The sequence below is a fragment of the Lactuca saligna genome, chromosome 7 (assembly GCF_052625555.1).
Source record: "Lactuca saligna cultivar CGN05327 chromosome 7, ASM5262555v1, whole genome shotgun sequence".
Taxonomy (NCBI): domain Eukaryota; kingdom Viridiplantae; phylum Streptophyta; class Magnoliopsida; order Asterales; family Asteraceae; genus Lactuca; species Lactuca saligna.
In genome coordinates this window covers 145370756-145394619 of record NC_136423.1, presented here as the reverse complement: position 1 = coordinate 145394619, position 23864 = coordinate 145370756, and the positions used below count along the sequence as shown (strand labels likewise).

Below are 23864 nucleotides of genomic sequence, written 5' to 3'. Positions count from 1 at the left end.
TCTAGACATTAATGATCTTCCCAAATCTCTTGAAACAAGTTTTCCTAAATGAAGATGATATCCCATGGAAATCATACTTCTTTCACCTCTTCCAATTATTCTCCCTAACCCACAAGTTCTTGAAAAGTATAAGGTTAATCAATCCCTATTGGCAAGAAAAGGTCTATGTGTGATCACATCTTGGAGATGTAGTCACATATTGACAAGCCGAGAGAGTTGGGTGTCAAAGTCTTGAGAAAGTTGGTGGCTCAACTACTTTCTAAGTCACATAGTGAGTTCCTTTGGGACTCCTATGAAACAGACTATGATAAGACCCTTAATGAACTTATCTATTTTCTAAGATCAACTTCCAAAACCTTATGGACATTGAAGATAGTGACACAGGAAATCCAGAAAAGCATTCTCTTCCCAATGGAAAGGGATTGGCGATAGTCAACTTGGTTGACCAAATGGTAAAGAGAAAGGCTAAGTCTAAGATAGTCCCATGTACTATTACCTAAGGGTCCATATGTTTCTATTGCCAAAGGAAGGGGCTTTAGTTACGAAGCTGTCAAACTTACCTAAGGATGGTAAAGTCAATAAGTTTGACTTTATTTCAGGTAAAGTCCATTGTCTAACTCTATTAAGTTGCTACTTGGAGATTCTTATTACATGATGTGACTGGGTCACATGTTGATGTTTTAAGAATCAAATAAAAGTGAAGGAACTTAAAGAAAGAATATGTTGAATCTGATCGCTTAGATGGATTTGTATCGCATAGTTTGAAGATCGGATTCTTGAGCTACTTCTTAGGAGTTATGAAATATTTCTTAGGAATAGATAACAATAAGTTTTCATATGGATTGTAAGGAGAAGTTTTTCCGTGAAGTTTTTAAAATAAAAGGAAAATTTTTGATTTTATTTATTTTAAAATATCCTTACAATGGCATTTGTGAAATTTTTTTTGTTGCTGATAAAGATTCCATTAAGAGCAAAAGTGGAAATATGAATTTGATTCTTTCATTTGTGGTAGTGTCTAAATTTACCAAATAAGGAAAGATTCTCATCACCCAAGGTTTCAATTGGACCGAAACTTGGATTCATACAAGTTGTATAGCATGATGGATGAGAACTTTCAAACACTGGAAAAAATTACGACTAACTACTTGTTCTCATGGATGTGTGAGTTAAGTAAAGGAATAAGGTATTGAGTACACATTCTTGTGCACTGGTTAAGTCTACCACAAAAGATCGATAAAACTATTCGTCATAATTAATATAGCTCAGTAAATATGGTTATACTTACAAGCTTAAGTGTAATTCTCAGACATTGGAAAAGGTTCCAATGTATGATAGGGTGAATAAGAAGAATCAAATTAGGCAGAAGGATAAAAGTTTCTAAAATCTGAAAAGATGGGAGAGTACTTTAGTATAATGTTATATGATCATATTAATGATTAAGATACCTTATCACAATTCATCCTCTAAGTGCATTCTGATAGCTAAGAAGAGGAGCTATGAATTGTTGAAGTGGTTAAATCATGAAGATGATTCATACTTCGTTCCAAAAACAATTCTTAGAGTTATACTCCAAGAATGTAACTTGAGTGACATGTCTTAAAGAAGGTTTAAAACACTTTTCAAATGTAAGAATAAAAGTTTTTTACTCTTGTACATTTGAAATTGGTAAGTTGTGATGTTTTGGATAAAACAAAGACCAACTAAGGCCAATTGTGTAAAGTGTTTATCTTGATTAGAACCCACACTATCTCTTGAATATCTGACAAGAAAGTCTTATATGTCAAGAGGACAGTGGGAGTCTTTAAGGTCTTGAAAGTCTCAAGAACTAATCAAGAATAAAACCTGAAGTTCTTCATTAGCACACAACTTAAGGTTTATAACCCATCGTTTTGACATATTCTGAGCCCAATCCAATTAAAGTTGGCTTTTCATACGAAATCTTAGAGTTCTCAATTGGTTGCACAACAACTTGGAAGCAATGGCAGGCCCTTGAGCTGCCAGATGGCAAGAAATTAAGATTGAGTTTAGTCCATATAAGTTTGGATTTATCATTGTCCTTGTCTTGTGACTATGGTTTTGACAATTCACATAGATAAGAACACATACGCCTATAAATCTAAGTGTCATAAGGTTTCTCTCTGATTCATGAAAATGATGGTGAGGAAACACTTTCACTAAGTACATTTTAGCTAGATAGCAATTGTGATATTTGCATTCTCAAAGTCGTTAGTGGAGCGTGTGTGGTTTACCGACACACTAACATGGACTTGTGAGAAGTGGCAATGGTCTAAACAATCAAGACTATGATTACAACATCCCTTTTCATAGTTCTTAAAATTGTTTAGACACACCTGTGAGCTATCTAAGATAAGGTGTATGATTATTAAAGCAATCTAGTATCAGAAATCTGAACTTTGGTAAGAAAGTCAATAAAGTATTGATTTCTAGAAGTCCAACTGATTTCTAAGTACATGTCAAAGCTAGTGGGAGGATAAGTGTTATGCTAATAATCATCATGTTAATGGGAGCATGATAATTATGATAAGTATTGCAAGTTAGCAATGTTAATTATAGAAAACAAAAAGTTTCAATTGGGAAAGAGTTGTTTTGCTATAATTAAGGGAGAGGAAATTATACTTCATCTCAAATCTAAAAGCTTAGATTGAGGTTTTAATCGTATTTAGCCAAGGATATATATATATATATATATACATATATATATACATATATATATATATATATATGAATTTCATGTTGGAATGGCTTAACAAAAGGAAATTTTGTATATGGGTCAATTATTTGCGTTCTCAAATTCGATTATGATTACGGCATCCCTTTTCATAATCTGAATTATGAGAACTTGGCACATAGAAATGGAAATGTTATAGCGAAAGACTGGTTTAGTCTTTATGTGAGACATCATGAATCATGTCCCATATGCTTCAGATATAGGATCGATTACATGTGCTATATTCATGCTTTCTAAAAATTTTCCAAATGTATGGGGCATTAAGAAGGGAAAAGGTCTAGAACTGGATATGACTAAAAGGATTAAACACTTGTCGAAGACAATCTAAGGTTTACCAAAGATTGGGTGCTCAAGGACAGTTGGAAGTATAGTGATAATTCTAGAAGGACCATATTGACATAATTTGTAAGGAGGTAACTCTTGTTCAGAAGTGATAGTCAAAATGGAATCTGGAAATGTTTCAAAGTTAGAAATTATTCAATCTATGTAAGATCAGGAAACTTAATGCAAGAATGATGTTTCCAAGGAGTTGATCTCCTTTGGAATGCTCTGTAATGTTTGTTGTCAAGTCCTTCTAACTTTGTGCATAATCATTGAGGATCAATGCATATAAGTTTAGAATCTAACAGATTTCAGTAAATGGCATGAATTTGGAATTCTTGCATTAGCAGTAAGGATTTGGGACTATGAAAAGAGGATCATTGGAGTTATGTTCAATTGATCTATTTCACAAAGTAAAGATCATAGACAAACATAGTATGCATACTTGGTGTATGGCATGACTAGTGTTTAGAAAACATAGTGTACGTGCTTAGAGCATGGGACAACTATTGTTTTAAATTCAAGAATAAAGTTGATAGCTGAAACAGTATACAATGAATAATGTATAATCATATGGTGATAAATAAAAGGTGTTTTATTTATGTTCATAGGGTTTGATACCATATTGGATTCAATTATTATTGTTTTTCACTTTGCATGTTTTAACTTCCAGAATAACTAGGTCATTGTTCTGGATGACTAAGTTATTCAAACCATCCACAGTTGGTCATATGTTGGAAGTAGATATGAATTAAGACTGTCATGGGTTGGCTTGTAGAAGTCTAAGATGTTGGACAAAGGGCTACAACACTCATGAGTGCTCACAAGTTCTGAGTATTGGATTCAACACTCATGAGTGCTCACAAGTTCTGAGTATTGGAATCACTTCATGGATTTTATCACGAGTGATCATGAGATGATAATATCTTATATTCTTCAAACCTAGAGATATGAGTTGTTACTATGAGTTGGTTCTACATTGATTGCACGAAAACACATTCGGTAACTCGATGTTATAAAACGTGCCTTTGTGTATGATTCAACAAGTAGTAGAACAAGCCATATGAGTTGAAGTTTATCCATTCCTTTTACCTTCGGAATAAAAATGATATCTGTAGCCCCCTCAATGATTTGGTGATGACAAATGTAAGTGCTCGGCCGGGCATGGACTGATTTGATTTGTTCAATTAGTCAGTCTTCATAAATCGGAAATCGGGAAACAAAAAATGGATAGAGAGAATGATTATAATCCATATCTCAGTCCCTATGATATCTATAATGGAGGAATATATGATCCCTTATCTAATGGATAAGTCATTGACAAAGGTCAGAGATCATCGGCAAGGTTAGAGTTCGATGAAAGCTTTTGAGAGCTATGATTTGCAGTCGATTCTTGAAGTCATACACAATAATAGTTTTAGACTTATCCAAGTGGGAGACTGTTAGATTAATGTCTAAGTCCATAACTATAATTGGTGAGACTTGACCCGACCCGGCATGGTCCATTTGGGTTGCATGGGATCATGCATTTGGATAGACTATAATGAGAGAAATAACACTTAAGGTTTGTTAATATATTATAAGTTCTAATATATTAATAAGGTTATTTAATTAGTATTGATCAAGAATGAATTTGGAATTAATTAAGTGATCAAAAGGAGTCTAATTAAATATATGGGTTGATTGTGTAAATCATTCATTCTTATATATGTGGGCTTGTGATCCAAGATTCCTTATGTTGGACTAAGTCCATGGGGTGACCCATGGATACTCCATGGAGGTTAAAATCCATGGAGCATAAGGAATGGGTAAAGTTATGAGTTACATGGTGTAACCCTAATAGCCATCATATAAAAGAATCACATGGCTCAAGAAATCGACGACTATGAGTGAGAATGAAGGGCTAGCCGATTTCATGAAGAGTGTATGTTCTCTCAAGTCATTCCATGTGCATTTGGTGTTGTGTGAACCATTTGAGGTGTCACACTTGGGGCACTAGGCACTCAAGCTTCATGAAGATATTCTACATCAAAGATGTATGTAATTCTAACTCCATATATTCATATGAATCAATGTTATTATGCTAGTTAGGATGAATACCTTGGAAAGTTCATATTTGCATGTATAATAGAGAAAACATAGATCCAAGGTATTTAGGGTTGCATGTACACTTAGGAGTGCTAGACTACTCAAAACCCAACAACAAGCTCCTTGAGTGGGTTTCGAACTTATGAAGTTTCTAGGGTGTTAGATCACGAAATGAAGCTTCATAAGAGAGTGTTCTTAGCTTAAGGATGAAAATCAAAGACTTGGATATGATAACAACTTACCAAAGAGTGATGATCTAGATGAGAACCCCTTGAAGTATACTCTAATTCTCGAAAATTTGAGGAAAATGTAGGATTGTTCTTGTGATTGTTTGAGAGATTATTTAAGAGAGTTTGTAAGTGAAGTGTGTGTATGTGTGTATCTTCGGCCGAGATATCAAGAAGAGAGGGGAGAGAATAGAATTGAAGTATGTTGGGTTATAGAAGTCTACATAGAAGTATGAGAAACAATTACATTGTTGTATGGTGAATAATATATACAGGTGGCACCTCCAAAGTCACCCCCCATTTCATTTCTTATTTTTTTGTTAAATGGTGTTGGGCCAAGAAGGTAGGAATGGAATAGTTTGAGGCCAATAAACTTTAGTTAGGATTTTTGGAACCTATGATGGGTTTTGTACATAAGAACATTCCTATGTGCGTATACAAACCCTAATGCTTGGATCTAGGTTTCTCTAATTAAACATGCATTGAATCCAAGACTCCTATGGCTAATTAGGTATAAGAACAATACAAAACCAGAGTTAGAAGCATACCTTGAAACACTTGTTTGATCTTCTTGTTCTTGGAGCTTTAGAGTCACAATTGTCACTCCTCTAATGGCTTACAAACACCAACTAGCAAAGAGAATGATTTGAGAGAGAGAGAGGAGAGAGGAGGAAATCAGTCAGGGTATCCTTGCTGTAGAGGAGGTGCCGATTTCCCTATCCCAAGGGGTCTATTTATACTTGTAAGGCTCCTAGGGTTTCACCATTAAACCCTAATTGGATAACTTAGACTCTAAGCAATCCTAATCCTTACCATAGATAAGCTATGGACGAATTTGAGGCTAGCCCAAGCCCTAGAATTCGTCCAACCCATATCCTTTAAGGATTTACAGCCTAAAGTGTAACTATCAAACAATTGACAGTTTATACCCTCTTATTTAATTAATCTCTTTAAGTCACAAAATTAATACTAATTAATTTATGACTTATATTAATCAAATAATATTATTATTATTCATTATATTATTCTCATAATATATTAATAATATCTATTCTCTCATAATAAATCATCCTACCAAGTTGCTATGGTGAAGGCAACCCAAAAGGACCATGCACAATCGGGTCAAATACTTGCCTAATATAGTTTCAGCCTTAGACACTATTCCAACAGTCTCCTACTTGGATAAGTCTAGTAACTATATACACAAGCACAATCCGATTTGCAATCGTAGCTCTCAAAGACGCTGTCATAACTCTGATCTAATCAATCTTGTCCTTTAGATAAGGGATCGTACAGTCCTCTGTTAGATATCATGCTGACAATTCAATGGAATGATTAGTCTAGCATTTGGTTTCTCGATCTCCGATTTATTTGACATAGAACTTAATCGAACACACCAGTTTAGTTCTGACCGGGCCCGACACATAAGTCAAATCAAATCATCGAGCGGTCGAGATATCGCTTTTTCCTTCTTAGGATAAAAGTTACAGATAAACTTTAACTTATATGCATTTACTTATTCATTAACCAACTATACACAATAATGCGTTTTATAACATCAAGTTACCAATGCGTTTTCGCATTATCAATGTACAATCAATTAGAAAATAACAAACCATATATCTAGGTTCTAAGACTATATGATATTATTGTCTTGCGATCACCCTTTTATCACATTCCATAAGGTGATTCCAGCAAGCGCGGGTTTGTTCCAATGCTCAAACTAGTTCATAAGCACTCATGAACATTGCAGAAATCTTTTGTTATGTCTAAAACCATTTAGACACTCTACACACCTATTCATGACAATCATCATTCATATCTACTTCCGACATATGAACGATTGTGGACAATTTGAACAATTCGATTATTCTTAATAAACTCAATTATTCTGGAAGTCAAAACATGCAAAGTAAAACAATAGTTAAACAATTAACATAAGACAGTAACATTACTTATAAATAAAACTCCTTTATTTAATCATCAAATGTTAATTACATTTATCTATTTTACGTTTCTAATACTATCTAATCTATACTAATATCATCCTTTAGCGCAATACTCCTAGCATGCTGCAAATGCTTAACCCTACTCAGTCCCTTCGTAAGCAGATCTGCTGGGTTATCTTCTGATGATATCCTCTTCACTACGAGTTGTCCTTCTTCTACACGATGTCTAATAAAGTGATATATTCTGTTGATATGTCGTGCTCTACCATGATCTCTTGGTTCCTTGGTCAAGGCAACCGCTCCTTCATTATCACAGAAAATCTCCATGGGCTACTTTATGGCAGGTACAACTCCAAGATCACCAATGAAGTTCTTCAGCCATATTGCCTCTTTCGACGCTTCGCTCGCTACAATGTACTCTGATTCGCACGTTGAATCAGCTGTTTTCTGGTTGGAACTTTTCCAAGTTACCGCTCCTCCATTCAGGGTAAAGACCCAGCCCGACTGCGAACGGTAGTTGTCCCTGTCGGTCTGAAAGCTGGCGTCACTATACCCTCGCACCTTGAAGTCATCACTCCCTCCGAGGACTAAGAACCATTCCTTCGTCCTTCGAAGGTACTTAAGGATATTCTTCACCGCAATCCAATGGGCTCTGCCAGGGTTCCCTTGATATCTACTAACCATGCTCAAAGCAAAGGCTACATCAAGACGAGTACAAGTCATAGCGTACATGATTGAGTCAACTGCGGAAGCGTATGGAACTCGGCTCATTTCAGCTATCTCGGCTTCGGTACTCTGACTTTGAGTCTTACTCAACTTGGCATTACTTTGTATTGGTAATTCTCCCTTCTTCGAGTTTTCCATACTAAAACGTTTTAGTACCTTCTCTAAGTAAGTGTTCTGACTAAGTCCTATTAGTCTCTTACTTCTTTCTCTTACTATCCTTATTCCCAAAATATAGGAACCCTCTCTGAGGTCCTTCATAGCGAAACACTTCCCGAGCCAGGACTTAACCTCCTGCAGAGTCGGGACGTCGTTTCCTATGAGTAATATGTCATCGACATATAGAACGAGGAAGCTTACTACACTCCCACTGGCTTTGACATATACACACGATTCATCTTCGCTTCGTATAAATCCAAACTGTTTGACCTTCTCATCGAAGAAAAGATTCCATCTTCGAGACGCTTGCTTTAGTCCATAAATGGACTTCTCAAGCTTACACACTCTATTCGGATGCTTCGGATCCATAAACCCCTCTGGCTGAGCCATGTAAACATCCTCAACCAACTTCCCGTTAAGGAAAGTGGTCTTGACATCCATTTGCAAAATCTCATAATCATGAAATGCGACAATAGCTAGCATCACTCGAATAGACTTTATCTTCGCAACTGGTGAGAAGGTCTCTTCATAGTCAACTCTGGGAGTTTGAGTAAAGCCCTTCGCAACCAATCGCGCTTTATACGTGTGTACCTTTCCATCCACGTCGGTCTTCTTCTTGAAGATCCATTTGCACCCAACGGTCTTACGTCCGGGCACATTGTCAACCAAATTCCAAACTTGGTTATCATAGATGGATTGGATCTCGCTATCCATTGCCTCTTTCCATTTTGCAGACTCCGGGCCTGCCATGGCTTCCTTATAGCTATTAGGGTCATCAAGTTTTATTAGGGTACTATCACTAATATACGTGTCCCCTTCGGTAGTAATATGAAAACCATACAACTGGGGTTGAACTCTAACTCTTTCGAAACGTCTAAGAGGTAATGATACGTCAATTGGTTCAACCGGAGTTTCCTCCTCGGGTTGAGCGCCAACGGTAGAGGTTCCTTCATCTATCGACTCTTGAAACTCTTCAAGATCGATTTTCCTCCCACTGTCTCCTTGGCTTATGAGTTCTCTCTCTCAGAAAACTCCTCTCCTCGCAAAAAAGACAACATTGTCCTTCGGTCTATAGAAGAGATATCCAAAGGATTTCTGCGGGTAGCCGATGAAAATACATCGCTCACTACGAGGTTCGAGCTTGTCGTGAGTATCTCGTCTTACGAAAGCCTCGCAACCCCAAACCTTGATGTGTGCTAACGAAGGAGCTTTACCCGTCCACATCTCGTGAGGTGTTTTGGCAACCTTCTTAGTAGGGACTCGGTTAAGGATATGGCGGCAGTCTCTAAGGCATACCCCAAAAAAGAGATAAATAGCGAAGCACGACTCATCATAGAGCGAACCATGTCCAACAAGGTTCGATTACGCCTTTCTGCCACACCATTCAATTGTGGTGTCCTAGGTGGCGTCAATTGTGAAACAATTCCACACTCCTTGAGATAATCGTGGAATTCAAGACTTAGGTACTCTCCTCCTCAATCGGATCAAAGCATCTTGATCTTTCTGCCCAATTGATTCTCCATTTCATTTTTGAACTCTTTGAACTTTTCAAAAGTTTCTGACTTTTGCTTGATTAAGTAGATATACCCATATCTACTATAGTCATCGGTAAAAGTCACGTAGAAGCGGTTTCCATCCTTCGTGGTAGATCTAAATGGTCCACACACATCGGTATGTATGAGGTCCAATAGACCCTCACCCCTTTCGCACGTACCAGCAAAGGGTGACTTAGTCATCTTTCCAAGTAAACAAGACTCGCATGTGTCATCTTCCCTAAGGTCGAATGACTCCAACACTCCATTCTTTTGGAGTTGGGCTATGCGTTTCTTGTTGACGTGTCCAAGATGATAATTCCATAAGGATGCCTTATCCATACTATTGGAAGAATCCATGCATAAAACATCATTTCCTAAGTTATCAACAATCATAACAGTTTCATAAATTCCATTACATGGTATAGCTTCAAAGTAAAAGACACCATTCAAATAAGCTAAAATAGAACCATTCTCATTATTAAAAGAAAATCTAAAACCTTGTCTAAACAAACCATGAAATGAAATGATGTTTCTAGCCATTTCTGGCAAATAGCAACAATTGTTCAAATCTAAAGATAAACCATCCCTAAGCACTAAAGAATACACTCCAATCTTGGTCACAGGCGACGATCTTCTGTTCCCCATGATTAGATTTATTCTTCCATGCTCCACGTCTCTATTTCTTCTTAGTCCCTGCACATTAGAACAAATGTGGTAACCACAACCAGTATCAAGAACCCAAGAAATATCATGAGATGAATCGTTAGATTTAATTGTGTATATACCTGCGAAAGATGGCTTGATCTTTCCTTCCTTGATGGCTTACAGGTACTCCGGGCAGCTTCTCTTCCAATGTCCTATCTTGTGGCAGTGGTGGCACTCTGCCTCCTTCGGGTTAGGCATGGCTTAGCGGGATCAACCTTGGTCCCACTAGAAGAGGCACCATCTCGGGCTTTCACCTTGCAATAGTTCTTATACGAAGCCTTCCTCTTCTTTTCCTTCCCTTGTCCAATTGCCAAGACAGGAGCGGCGGGCGGATTGGGAGTTGGTGCAACAGACTTGTCCTTGAAGTTGCTCTCAGCGACTCTCAAGAGATCTTGGAGTTTTCTTAGGGTGACCTCTTCTTTGTTCATGTGATAGGTCATCCTAAATTGATTGTAGCTTGGAGGCAAAGAGTGAAGCACCATGTAGATCACCAAGTCTTCCCCAAAGTCAACGTTTAACTTGCGAAGGCGGTCGACATACCTTTACATCTTTTGTAGGTGCACGGTAAGAGACTCTCCATGAACCCATCTTAGCGGAAATCATGTTAGTGAAAATCTCATAACGCCCTTGTCTCGCATTTTGATGGTATCTCTCCAATAAGTCTTGGTGCATTTCGTACGGATACATGTCCTCGTAGGACTTTTGGAATTCGGGGTTCATAGTTGCGATCATGATGCAATGTACTTTCGTTGCCTCATGCTCGTGAGTTTCGAAAGCGGCCATTTCGGTGGGAGTAGCGATTTCGGGGTTGATTTTCTCGAGCTTCTCATCGAGGACATACTCCTTATCCTCATAGCGAGCAATCGTGCGAATGTATCTTATCCATTCGCTAAAGTTCGTTCCATCAAAGGTGACCTTTTGACAAAGGCTCATCAAAGTGAATGAACTCATAGCAGCGTTGTTAGTGTTTGACATCTACAATAGAAAGGACAAAGATTGATTAGAATGTGAATCCCTAATTATCACCCAATAAGAAAAATTAGGGATAGGATCCAATAACAATATTTACACATTAGAAAAGGGATGCCGTAATCTAACATGCACACAATTTGAAGGTAAGTGAATGACGATTCACTAATTCTCCACCATGAAAAACATAACTTTAAGTCCTAAATGTATTGAGAATTCCTAGGTTTGGATGAGATTCATTGAAACTTTTCAATGGCATGTTTAAATCTCAATATGCCCCTCTTGTTTGTGACTGGGATACCGAGGATCACAAAGCGGGTGTGAATTACCATGCAAATTTACATGGTGCCTTCATTGTAACGATCACCTATTCGATGTGCCGGTAAACCACACACGCTCCATCGAACTATGATAAACAATGAGTCACCCTTTGCCACCTTCGCTTAGAACCAATTAGTGTGCCGGTAAACCACACACGCTCCACTAACTTCTTAGCAAGGTGCAAAGTGTAATTTCATGGGATTGCATCAATTCACTTTTCCTAAAGTAACTAAGATTGGGAATTTTTTAGAAAACATGTAGTTACTTTGTATTTCTTATTATACTTTTAATGAGAGGATGAGGTTGCCCTATCCTACCCGTTCGGCTAACGACCCTCCACCGATCAAGCAAGCGGTGGGTGTGAGTGTACACCCATTAAGTGCCATTTTATAGGCCACAACCTTATACCCACCTTATAGACCGGCTTCGTGAATGAGGCCTACTAACGGTAAGACTAGCATTTAAGTTATACATATATAGATATTAATCTTGTAATATTATATTAGTATAGGGTTGGATTTTAAACTTGTAAAATTCTAGGGTTTGAAATTTAAATTCTCTAAATTAAACTTTTAATCACAAAATACAAATTTCAAAACTTGAGGGCAAGTTTTTAAACATTTAAAACATAAATGATCAAATAACAAATAATTCAAATTAACAATTAATCACATAATTATCCATATTTGATTTATTTATGATTTCTTGAAAAACAATTTACCAATTCAATCAAAATAATTAATAATTATCATATAAGGAAATTAAATATTTTATTAATTGATAAATATCTTCAATTAGATCAAACATATAGTCATATATATCATAAAATCGGATTTGGGTTGATCTAGTATGATTAAGGTAAGTTTCCATAAGATAAATATGAAAAAATCCCGTTTTTGGCTCTTCCTAACGCTCGGACTCGCTGAGTCCATGACTCAGAAACACAAAATTCGAATTTTGCAGTTAGCATTCAAACAATTAAGCATCAATTTAATAGAAACCAATCTAGGCTCTAATACCACTGATGGGCTTTGTACATAAGAACATTCCTATGTGCACATACAAACCATAATTCTTGGATCTAGGTTTCTCTAATTAAACATGCATTGAATCCAAGACTCCTAATGGCTAATTAGGTATAAGAACAATACAAAACCAGAGTTAGAAGCATACCTTGAAACACTTGTTTGATCTTCTTGTTCTTGGAGCTTTAGAGTCACAATTGTCATTCCTCTAATGGCTTACAAACACCAACTAGCAAAGAGAATGATTTGAGAGAGAGGAGAGAGGAGGAAATCGGCCAGGGTATCCTTGCTGTAGAGGAGGTGCTGATTTCCCTATCCCAAGGGGTCTATTTATACTTGTAAGGCTCCTAGGGTTTCACCCTTAAACCCTAATTGGATAACTTAGATTCTAAGCAATCCTAATCCTTACCATAGATAAGCCATGGACGAATTTGAGGCTATCCCAAGCCCTAGAATTCATCCAACCCATATCCTTTAAGGATTTACAGCCTAAAGTGTAACTATCAAACAATTGACAGTTTATACCCTCTTATTTAATTAATCTCTTTAAGTCACAAAATTAATACTAATTAATTTATGACTTAGATTAATCAAATAATATTATTATTATTCATTATATTATTCTCATAATATATTAATAATATCTATTCTCTCATAATAAATCATCCTACCAAGTTGCTATTGTGAAGGCAACCCAAAAGGACCATACACAATCGGGTCAAATACTTGCCTAATATAGTTTCAGCCTTAGACACTATTCCAACAACCTTATCATAAGATTTTCGGCCCATTGGGCCCTTGGAAACACTTACGGCCCAACATAAGATAAAGGGATGGATTTTAGGTCCATTAGGGTCTACTGGAGTGGTTATGGACCAATAAGGTCCATTAGGGTTAGAATGAATCATTCTAGGCCCAAATGGACCAAAATGTTATAGATTTATGGAAGTGGGTCCAATTAGAGCCCATTTAAGGGTCCTAAGCACAAAATAGTTGAATTGAATACTTATTGGTCCATTAGGTCCAATAAGGAATTCCTAGTCCAATATGGATTCAAACTGGGATTCTTATGGTTTTCAGACTCTTTGTTGAATCATGAAAGGTGAATTTAAATGAGCACCGAGTGATATTTACTTAGAGTATATGTTTTACAATAGCTGAATGATTACACAGGAATAGAATTTCCTAGCTAAAATGCTAGTTGTGACAGCCCAACATACATATATGTACGTCCAGCATACTAGGGCGCACCCTAGTATGGCTAGCGTACTTAGATGTATGCCTTTCGTACTACTTATGTTCCTATAATCAACATTTTGCCAGTAGGGCTTCCCATGGCCACTCCTTACCAATCCAAGGACCAAAAATGATATAAATAGAACCCAAGGGATGAATTTGAAGTTACTTGAAAGCTTGGGTGTTACATAATAAGTCAAAATAGTCGAGGGACACCATCCTCACGTCGCGACACCCCTTGTGCTCATGTCTTGAGAACACTCTGATCAGAAGTTCTTAATGAAAATCTTAATCTCTTTTTGGCTAAGAATCCAAATCCCTTATACTATCTTATTTACTCTAGGACATCATAAGAATCATGGCTTTTTAGACATCCATGTCCAATGCATGTCCTAAACACTAGCTAGGGCACAATAAAGGGAAAATGACACCAAATCTCATACAAGAGTCATAAAACTCAACCATGTTCCAGATCTAGCATATATATTACTCAAGGGACACTAAGATCCATAAAGTTGGCAACTTTATCGATTTCAACCACTGCATCATCTTGAATATGAAGGATTAAGCATAAAAAACCTAGATCTAAGCTTATGGACTCATAAAGCAATGAACTTGACACTGAAAAAAGTCCAGAGGGTATGCAAATGCTTGATGGTAAGACTTGAATGCAGAAATAATGGACTAGATGCTCTTCCTCTTCTTCTCCTTGGTTAAAATCACCACAAATGAGCTTCAAGATCAAATATAGATGCTAGGATTTCAGAGGGGAGTGCAAAGAGGTGGTGGAGGTTGAGGATGGGCTAACCTTAGCCCTCACTTCCTTTAAATATGGAAATAAAACCCCTAAAATTAGGGTTTCCTCTCAGGCAGGTCTCACGTCGTGATCCATATGTGCTTATGCTGTAAGCCCAAAAGTGGTGTGTGTACTAATTAATCTTCTCACGACGTGACATACATACCTTACGTTGTGAGTAAGGTTAAATCCTTTGAAGTTTTAAACATGACAATTGCTCACCTGAACTGAATGTTACACCTACCATCTTGTCATCAAAGACGAACAATAAAGGGAAATTTCCGCCAATAACAGAACAACCACTGATTCTACTGATTTCCAAGCTTTTACACTAGGTTGCCAAGAGAATTTTCAACCCAACAACACAACAAATTGCAGAAAGATGTAAAACACCCCAATAACAGTGAGTTGGAACGCTATTATTTTTGTGGAAGAAATGGGCACAATCATGATGGTTGTTTTACGCGAATAGGGTATCCAGAATGGTGGCCAGACAAGGGAAAACGAGAAAAGATAAAGCCCAAGGCTGTTTGTGTAGATGTAGAACAAAGCCTCGTTAGAGGATTGATAGCTGAACAATATTAAAAGTTTGTAAAACACTTTGCTAAAAAAGAAGGAAGCACAAGGAACAACACAAAACCAACAATAAACATGGCTGATAAGATGAAAAACCCTTTTGAAACTCCTGTTGTTATTCCTAATGGAGACAAAATACCAGTAAAGGTAAAAGGTGATTGTACCCTCGTTGGCGGCATAAACATAAAAGGAGTCTTACACATTCTTGATTTTAATTGCAACTTACTTTTAGTCAGTCAACTTACTAACGACCTCCAATGTGTTATAACCTTATTTCCTGATTTTTGTGTAACACAAGGCTTGCATTCAAAGGACTTGATTAGTGCGGGTAAGTGCAAAGGTGGTCTATACCGAATGGGAATTGTGGCGAACGAGAAGAAAGCTATGATGCACACATCAAACATTGATATATGACACAAAAGGTTGGGACACACTTCAGATTCAAAGCTCTGCAAGGTAGATTTTCTTAAGAATGTTTCTTTTAAAATTGGAATAATGTTTACGACTCTTGTATTAAAGCAAAACATACAATGTTACCTTTTCCCTTTAGTTCAATACAAGCCGTCGATTGTTTTAAAATAATACATTGTGATATATGGGGAAAATATCGAACGCCTTCAATATCCGGGTCAGGTTATTTTTTTGATCATAGTGGATGATTGTAGCAAAGTTGTTTGGGTCTTTCTTTTAAAACACAAACATGAAGCTAGTACTTGCTTAGTTAATTTTAATACTATGATTAAAAACTAGTATTCCAAAACCATCAAAAGTTATAATAGATGGGAGTTCACTTCTAATTTTATGATTGATTTTTATGCTAACCAAGGTATTCTGTTAGAAACCGCTTGCCCACACACGCTTCAACAAAATGGGGTTGTGGAACGAAAACATCAACACCTACTCAAGATTGTTAGAGGACATGTTTAAATCAAGTTTGCCAACCAAGTTTTGAGGAGAATGTATCATGATAGCCACCTACATTATCTATCGTCTACATTCCAAGGTTATTGAGAACAAAACTCCGTATAAAATTTTGCTTAACCAAAAACCAGAGTACGATCACATGAAAGTTTTCGGATGTTGGCATATTATAAAAGCAATGAAATGGAAGGAGATAAATTCAAAGTAAGGGGATATCAGGAATATTATTTGGGTCTCCCCAAGGAAATAAATGGTACAAAATTTACGATATTAAACACCAAAGGACTGTGTTGCTATTAGTGATATTGATGTTAATATGTTGGATCCTCACATCAATTTTGTTGATATTTTTACTAGCCCTTTTCCATTAGAGTGACTTTTAGGTATAATATGAATATTCAAAATCCTACAACTCTGACTACGATAATGTGTTTAATGATTTATCGTTTATTTATGTTTTATACATTATATAGGATTCAAAGGGAATTAGTTAACTTTGTATATTTCACATGAACGTATTACATGTAAACCCTTAAGATGCTTTTTCATATTTTGACTCCAAATAACACTAGCATATAAATAGATTTATAGCCCATATTAAAAAACAGCATTCCTAACACGCGCGACACAAATATTACTTTACTTTATTTATATATTAACAAATATATTTATAACCCATATTCTACATGCATTATTCACGATTACAAAAATTATTAACAACAAATTTATCTTCAATAATTCACATCTAGAATAGATACATGATCAAATGCCAATGTACTAAATCAAATACAAAGCTACAATACGCATCACAACATAAATAAAAAAACATTATTGAACGTTTTACAAATTTATAAATATACAACGTAATAAAACAAAAAATGGTTATGCTTATTCTTTTTTGTGATAAAAAATGTTCAAATGCTTTTATATATTTTATGATAAACTCTAAAACAGGATTAACTTCTATGACAAGATATATTTTTTTAATCCGTAGACTAAAAATTTGTCATAAAGCTAACCTTGTGTTAGAATTCATCTTAATTTTTTTATATGCTTAAAAAAATCAAGTCGCCTTCGTAAACGATGTGATCTTCACAGATGCACCCAGCGCCACTTTTCCGATCTCCACCGTGAATGTATCATACCGGAGAAAAAACTCCACCAGCATTATCCTACTGCAAAGCACCACCAGATCCTTCGCCGGACATTGCTTGTTATCCGCCGTGGGATTCTCCGTTTCCCTACCATTTGACCAATACACGTACTTTAGCAACTTCTCTCCATCTCCGATGAATCTATCTGCTATAAACTCCTCTGGATTACTGAACACCACCGGATCCTTAGTAGCCAATGGCTGAAATCCAAAGATTATCTCTCCTTTCTTGATTTCAAACGCTCCGTCGTGGCTCTCCACCACCAGGTCCTCTTTTGCAGATGCGTACTGGTATGGCACCGGTGGCTGGATCCTCAACGCCTCGTAAACAACCGATTTCATCAACGGCATTCTTTCCAAAGCCGAGAAGGTTACGTCACCTTCTTCCTTCACGACAGTTCTGATCTCCTCCGCAAGGCGCTGGTGTAAACTCTCTCCGGCAGATCCTATCCACTTGATCAGACTCGGAAACAAGACTTTCATCCCCCCAAAAGCGTTGAATCCCGCTAGGAAAACCAAGTTATGGCAAGCTTCTTCACGTTTGATTCCAGAGCTCTCAGCTTCATCAAGTAGCGAAGTCGCAGATTCGTAAACTGCTTTATACAACTTCTTGTATCCTGGTTTCGCGATGAAAAATGGTAACGGGATTGTATGGATGATATCGTCGATGAAGTTTGGCAAGTATTTAAGACCTAACGTTCCCAATGGTGCTAGCTGAAGTGCTAACCATGTGTCTGTATATCCTGAACCTTTCGACTTCAGCTTCGTCTCCGAAGGATGAACTCCAGTAAGAAGACGGAAAACGAAGTCAAACGCCATGTTATCGCTATTCGTGTTGAAATCCGCTGTTTTTTCTTCGGAGATCTCGGTTTCCAGGTTTAAGAAAAGATCCGACAAGCTACTCCGGAGATATGGAATGAATTTCTTGTGAGACGAAGCAAGGAAGCTCAGGAAGAAGGATTTGAGTGCATGGTGGGTAGGTTCAGACGGATCAAGGAACGCACAAACACGATAACCACCGAAGAAGGCGGTTGACGGCATGTAAGTGCCGTCGAGAAGATCCTTCTTTTCGACTTTGGAGGTGTCAAAGAGAATTGGGAAGCTTTTGGAATCAAGAACAGCGACGACTTTGGAGTTGGAAGAGATGAAGGGGCCTGGTGGCATGTTTGTACGGAAGACAGTGGATTTGTATTTTGCGATTCGGGTTCTGAAGAATTCATCTTCACCTTGGTTGTAAAAGTAATCGTATCTATCCTTAATGGGACCAAAGAATGGTAAGCCATAATCGCCGGGGATATCTCGTAATGGGAGGTTTTCAGGCGCCATGGATTGGTTGAATGATGAAGAAGTCATGACAAAAGACTGCGTCTTGAATATAAAGTTTAGAACGTGAGAAATAGAGTAGAATGGTCGTTAATATATAGAGAATTAGAGATACTGGTTCGATTTTTTAGAACTAAACGGATTTGTATTACGTGGACAAAGAAATTATAAATGGAGTTAGCGTGAATCATTATTGACTCGCCTATTCAGACGCTAATGTATGTATAATATATAAAACTGGATTTGACATTTTCATTTTGGGAATATAAGATTATTGATCTTAGCTGTTTAAATAAGATTCTTGATGTTGTGACCACGTTGCCTATAACGATGGTAGCTGTAATCTCTCATTCATCTAAATCATTAAGATTTGATTTACTTGGGACTAGCCATTTAGCAAAGTAGGTGTTTCTAACAAAAAGAAGTTTCGAATTCAATCTCAGATATATACTAATTAACCGTTTTAAAATATATAAGAAAATTGATTTAGTCATACTGTTTATTGATATATCTCGAGGTCAACATGTTGTATATTTACGTTATCTTGTTTTGAATGTAAACTTTTATAAAATGTATTTAAGCTTTTAAGTTTTAAGTTATAGCCTAACGAGTAATGTTGATGTGAATACTTTTAAACTTTTCAACTTAACATGTATTCAATGAATCTCGTACGAAAATGCATGCATTGTTATTAAATAATAAAATTATTATTATTATTACTATAATTAGAGTAATAATAATAGCAATATCTGTATTATATAACATATATATATTAAAAGATTCAGCATTACAAGCATAAAAGAAGATTCAGCCTAGTAAGGCGGCTGTATTCGTTTGTTGAGGTTTGTTGTTCGAAACCTCTTGTCTTAATATTTCACGCATGTTTTGTTTTTACAAATAAGTCAAGGATATATGAAGTGTTATTGCCTCCTCAGCATTCGTGTCAGCAAAAACGTACAATCAGCAGTGCCTATCTTAAGAGTCATTGCCACCTCAAGGTTCTTGTCAGCAAAAACATACAGTTAGCGCCTATATTTCATGTTGTTTCTTCTTTTTTCAAATAAGTCAAGGATATGTGAAGAGTCATTGCCACCTCAGCGTTCTTGTCAGCAAAAACGTACAATCAACGCCTATGTATCACCCCGTCTGTTCTAGTCACCGGCAAGTTACCGGAAAACCTCTTAGAAGGGCAAAAGTGCAAAAATTAAAGAAAGCATTCAGCTTTAATGAATACCTAAAAGGGTAAAACCAAACATTTTTTGAAAACTTAAGGTCTTTTGTGTCATTAACACTTTATTTATTGATAGACTTTTCCTTTTATCAAGGTCGACTAATAAGGCTTTGGAGTATGGGAGGATTCTCATGCGTGACAAGTTGATATGACTGACACGTCTGCTGGTGAACACCGCCTTAGTGGGGGCGAGTAGGTGTGGTGTGGAGTTGGGCAGTTTCACGTGTGTTCACGAGAGATTTAATTGGCTAAAACTTTTTTTTTTTTGACCGTTTCACTTGATCGTTGGTTTATATACAGGGCCGGCCCAAATGGTAAAAGGCACCATATTTATACATGTTTTTGGGTTATATCAGTGGCACCCAAATTTTTTTAAGCCTTACGTACTAGTTTGGGCCTAATATTATCAGTTATCAAGCGCCTATCCAAATCCAATTGAAAAGGCGGGAGTAAGCGTGCGGCGTGCCTACCAATGTTTTAAAAATCGGTTTGAACCGGTCGGTCGAACCTGTTGGACAGGGAACCGGAGAAAAGAGTGGTTTAACTATCACCGGTTTTATGTCGATTTCTATATCGGATTAAATTGGCCGGTTTTTAGAAAAACTCGGTTGAACCGGTCAAAGTGAATAAAAACACATGGAAAGAACCATTTGAATAAAAACTTTGGTGATTTTTTTAAATGTATTTAGTTTTCTCTAAATAAAACATATGGTAAATGTTATAAAGTTTTTTTTTTTAATGTGTTTATATTCATCTGAAACTATATCTATTTTTGGTATTATGTTTTATTTTATTTTTAACGTATATGGATTGATGTAAAACACTCAAACTTATGGTTATATGTTATTTTAATGTATTTGGATTAATCTACAAATTATTTTTATGTATATTTCAAACGTTTGAACTAGTAAACGTCAAATTCATAATTTATATATGTATATATGTGTAGGAAAATAGGAAAAATAATGAAAATTATAAAAACCTGCTAACCCGACGGTCGAACTGGTTAAACCGTTTGAACCGTAAATTGGTAAGCATACCGGTTTGTGACATCCTCAATTTCACGGCAAGAATAGACCGATTTGTTGATGCATTGTTTTTAAAATCAGAGTGATCTTTTAAAGGAAACAGTTGCGGAATTTGTTCCCAAAATATGATAAAGATTTATCAAAACATTTATTTAAAGAAATGTATTTTCATTATATAACAAAATCTCGGGATGTCATGTTCTGATACAGACACATAAGCATAACATAACTTATATTATTTACACTAAAGATTTTACATATCCTTTAATCTCTCCGTTAAATATATATTCGTATCGATACCTATGATACAAAGAAAACTGAGTGGGTCAGGCTTGGGAGCCTGGTGAGCATATAGGGTTTTCAACCCACAATAATATAATTATTATATTCAATTATCAAACAATCAATTCAAATACTTACCCCCATTATCTCCATTTATTTCTTAAAGATTTATCCTAAGAACTAATTACCCTTCTCCCATTCATTCCTAAGGATTGCCCTAAGGAACTGACACAAAGTCTAGTGCTGCCAAGGTTCTTAGATTACCTCTGGTGAACACACAATTCACAATAATTAATGAACACCTAGTTCAAGAACACCTAATGAACACTTAGTTCCAATATTACCCAATGAACACCTAGTTCACAAACACTAAATGAACACTTAACTCAAATATTACCCAATGAACACCTAGTTCACAAACACCAAATGAACACTTAGCTCAAATATTACCCAATGAACACCTAGTTCACAACCACTTAATAAACACTTAGTTTAAATATCCCTGGCGAACACTTAGTTCAAATATCCCTGGTGAACTCAATCACCTAAGGAACACAGAGTACGAAAGCTCCAAGTTCAAACCACGTGATAATAATGTATATCTCGATCCTACAAAACCACTAATATTATTAACACATATAAATCATATTTCTAAAACAATCTATCCCATCCCGTCGATCCCCACATACTGACCCTATACAATGATCTTACGAGATCTTAGCCTAATGAATCGATATGAACAACAACTAACGAAGCTGCTTCGGAAATTCCCTGGTAGCAAACGCGGATCAGTAAATACATCAAATGAGGGGAATGGAATAAGTTTCACCACGAACCTTCTTCCGTAAAAGAAAGAACGACAAGACATTTCAAGTCAGGGGTAGTTATCTAGATAACAATGCCTGGGTGTGGTCCGACTATTATGAGGTATTATACCCCCAGACTCTTCCTATCCCAGCACCGAACTTTGCCTAGCAGTGGCCTGAATACATGAGGTATTTAACCCCCAGACGCACCGTATCCACCAATATAACACCAGACTACCTAGCAGTGGTCTATTACCGACACACTTTACTAAGCAGTCTACGAAGTTCCCTTAATTACTTCGTGAAAGAAAACGCTGACATATGAAGCTCGGTCGATCACCTCATAAAAGAAACGCTGACTCTAAAGCTCTCTCAAAATAAAAGTATGGGGAAATACTACTAGAGTACTCCCGTACGCTCCCGTAACCGACACATAAAATTGTCAAAAAGACTTTGTACATGATAGTACTTCTGGCACATTATAGTACTTTGGTATGCGAAAGAATCGTACCCGAGAACATAATAGTACCCTGGCACAAGCAGCACCCCAGACACAGAGCTTTGAAAAAAACTTCATACATAAAATGTACTTCTGTACGTAGGACGTACTCCACCGATCATCAATCTCACAACACACGTACTCTTAATAAGAGGCTACCCAATGTCCAAACTTAATTGGACTAAACATCCCTATTTAAGCCTTAACCCATCACTAGGCAAGCCTACAATGCTTATAATCAATTTTCGATATTAACTCTATTTAGGCAATGCTAACTAGTGTATACTTAACACTGAGTTTTGGATAATAATATCATATATTCACGTCTTAGCACATATTGAACCATAACTGATTCGCACGTTGTATATCATCAAATATATCTAACCCGTATTTTGGACAATAACAAATACTTTACATATATATCTATATTTCATACTTTAATCAATACACGTATAAAAATCACGTTCCTAAAAGGGACTATACGCATGATACCTCATCGTATGAACACATAATTCAAAAATACATAATCCGTACTCCCGAATCTAAAATTTACCTCCTTACCTAATTCATATTCCCAGATCTAAAACTAACCTCTTGATTTGATCCATACTCTCGGATCTAAAACTAACCTCCTGACTTGATCTATACTCTCGGATCTAAAACATGTTTATCTCTTTATCCTTTTATCTCATGGTCCAACCCACCTTTTATCACCTACCAACAACCTCATCTACTCATGTTCTACCCAACATATTTTTAGATACAAAATACATATATAGTATAACTCATTAAAACTTATATAATTCATCAATTCCACAATCATCTCAAATAAACAACAATATATTATACACATAGCACGTATTTCATAGCAAATACTTAATTTTTATGTGTTAGAAGAAAGTGACCACACACTCACTTTATTTAGAAGATGACCGGACAACACTACGACATATAGAAGTAGTATTCTTTGGTAGATCTGGAAGATCTTCACAAAAATTGGCTTTTCGCGGGTAGAGCTTCGGCTCGGGAATCTCACTTCTCAGGATCTTTGGGGCTTCGGGACTTGTTTCGGGGCTTAGGAATGATACCGGGGCTTCGGGATATTTCTTGCACGAAAAACGATGCAAAAACGCGAGAGAAAGGGAAGAAATGAGCAAAGAACTCGACTGTACTCGACTTCCTTTTATAGGGGGCTGGAAACCCAAATTACGCTGGGCGTAATGTGGATAGGGTCGCTGACTC

The 23864-nt window shown here is 36.6% G+C and overlaps 1 protein-coding gene across 1 annotated transcript; it reads right to left on the bottom strand.

Moving 5' to 3' along the window:
* Positions 1-17001: 17001 nt before the first annotated feature.
* LOC145005400 (allene oxide synthase 3-like) lies at positions 17002-18855 on the bottom strand. Its single transcript, XM_078964480.1, has one exon. It carries the CDS (start codon positions 18804-18806, stop codon positions 17364-17366), a length of 1443 nt encoding a protein of 480 aa, XP_078820606.1. The 5' UTR covers positions 18807-18855; the 3' UTR covers positions 17002-17363.
* Between the last annotated feature and the right edge of the window lie 5009 nt (positions 18856-23864).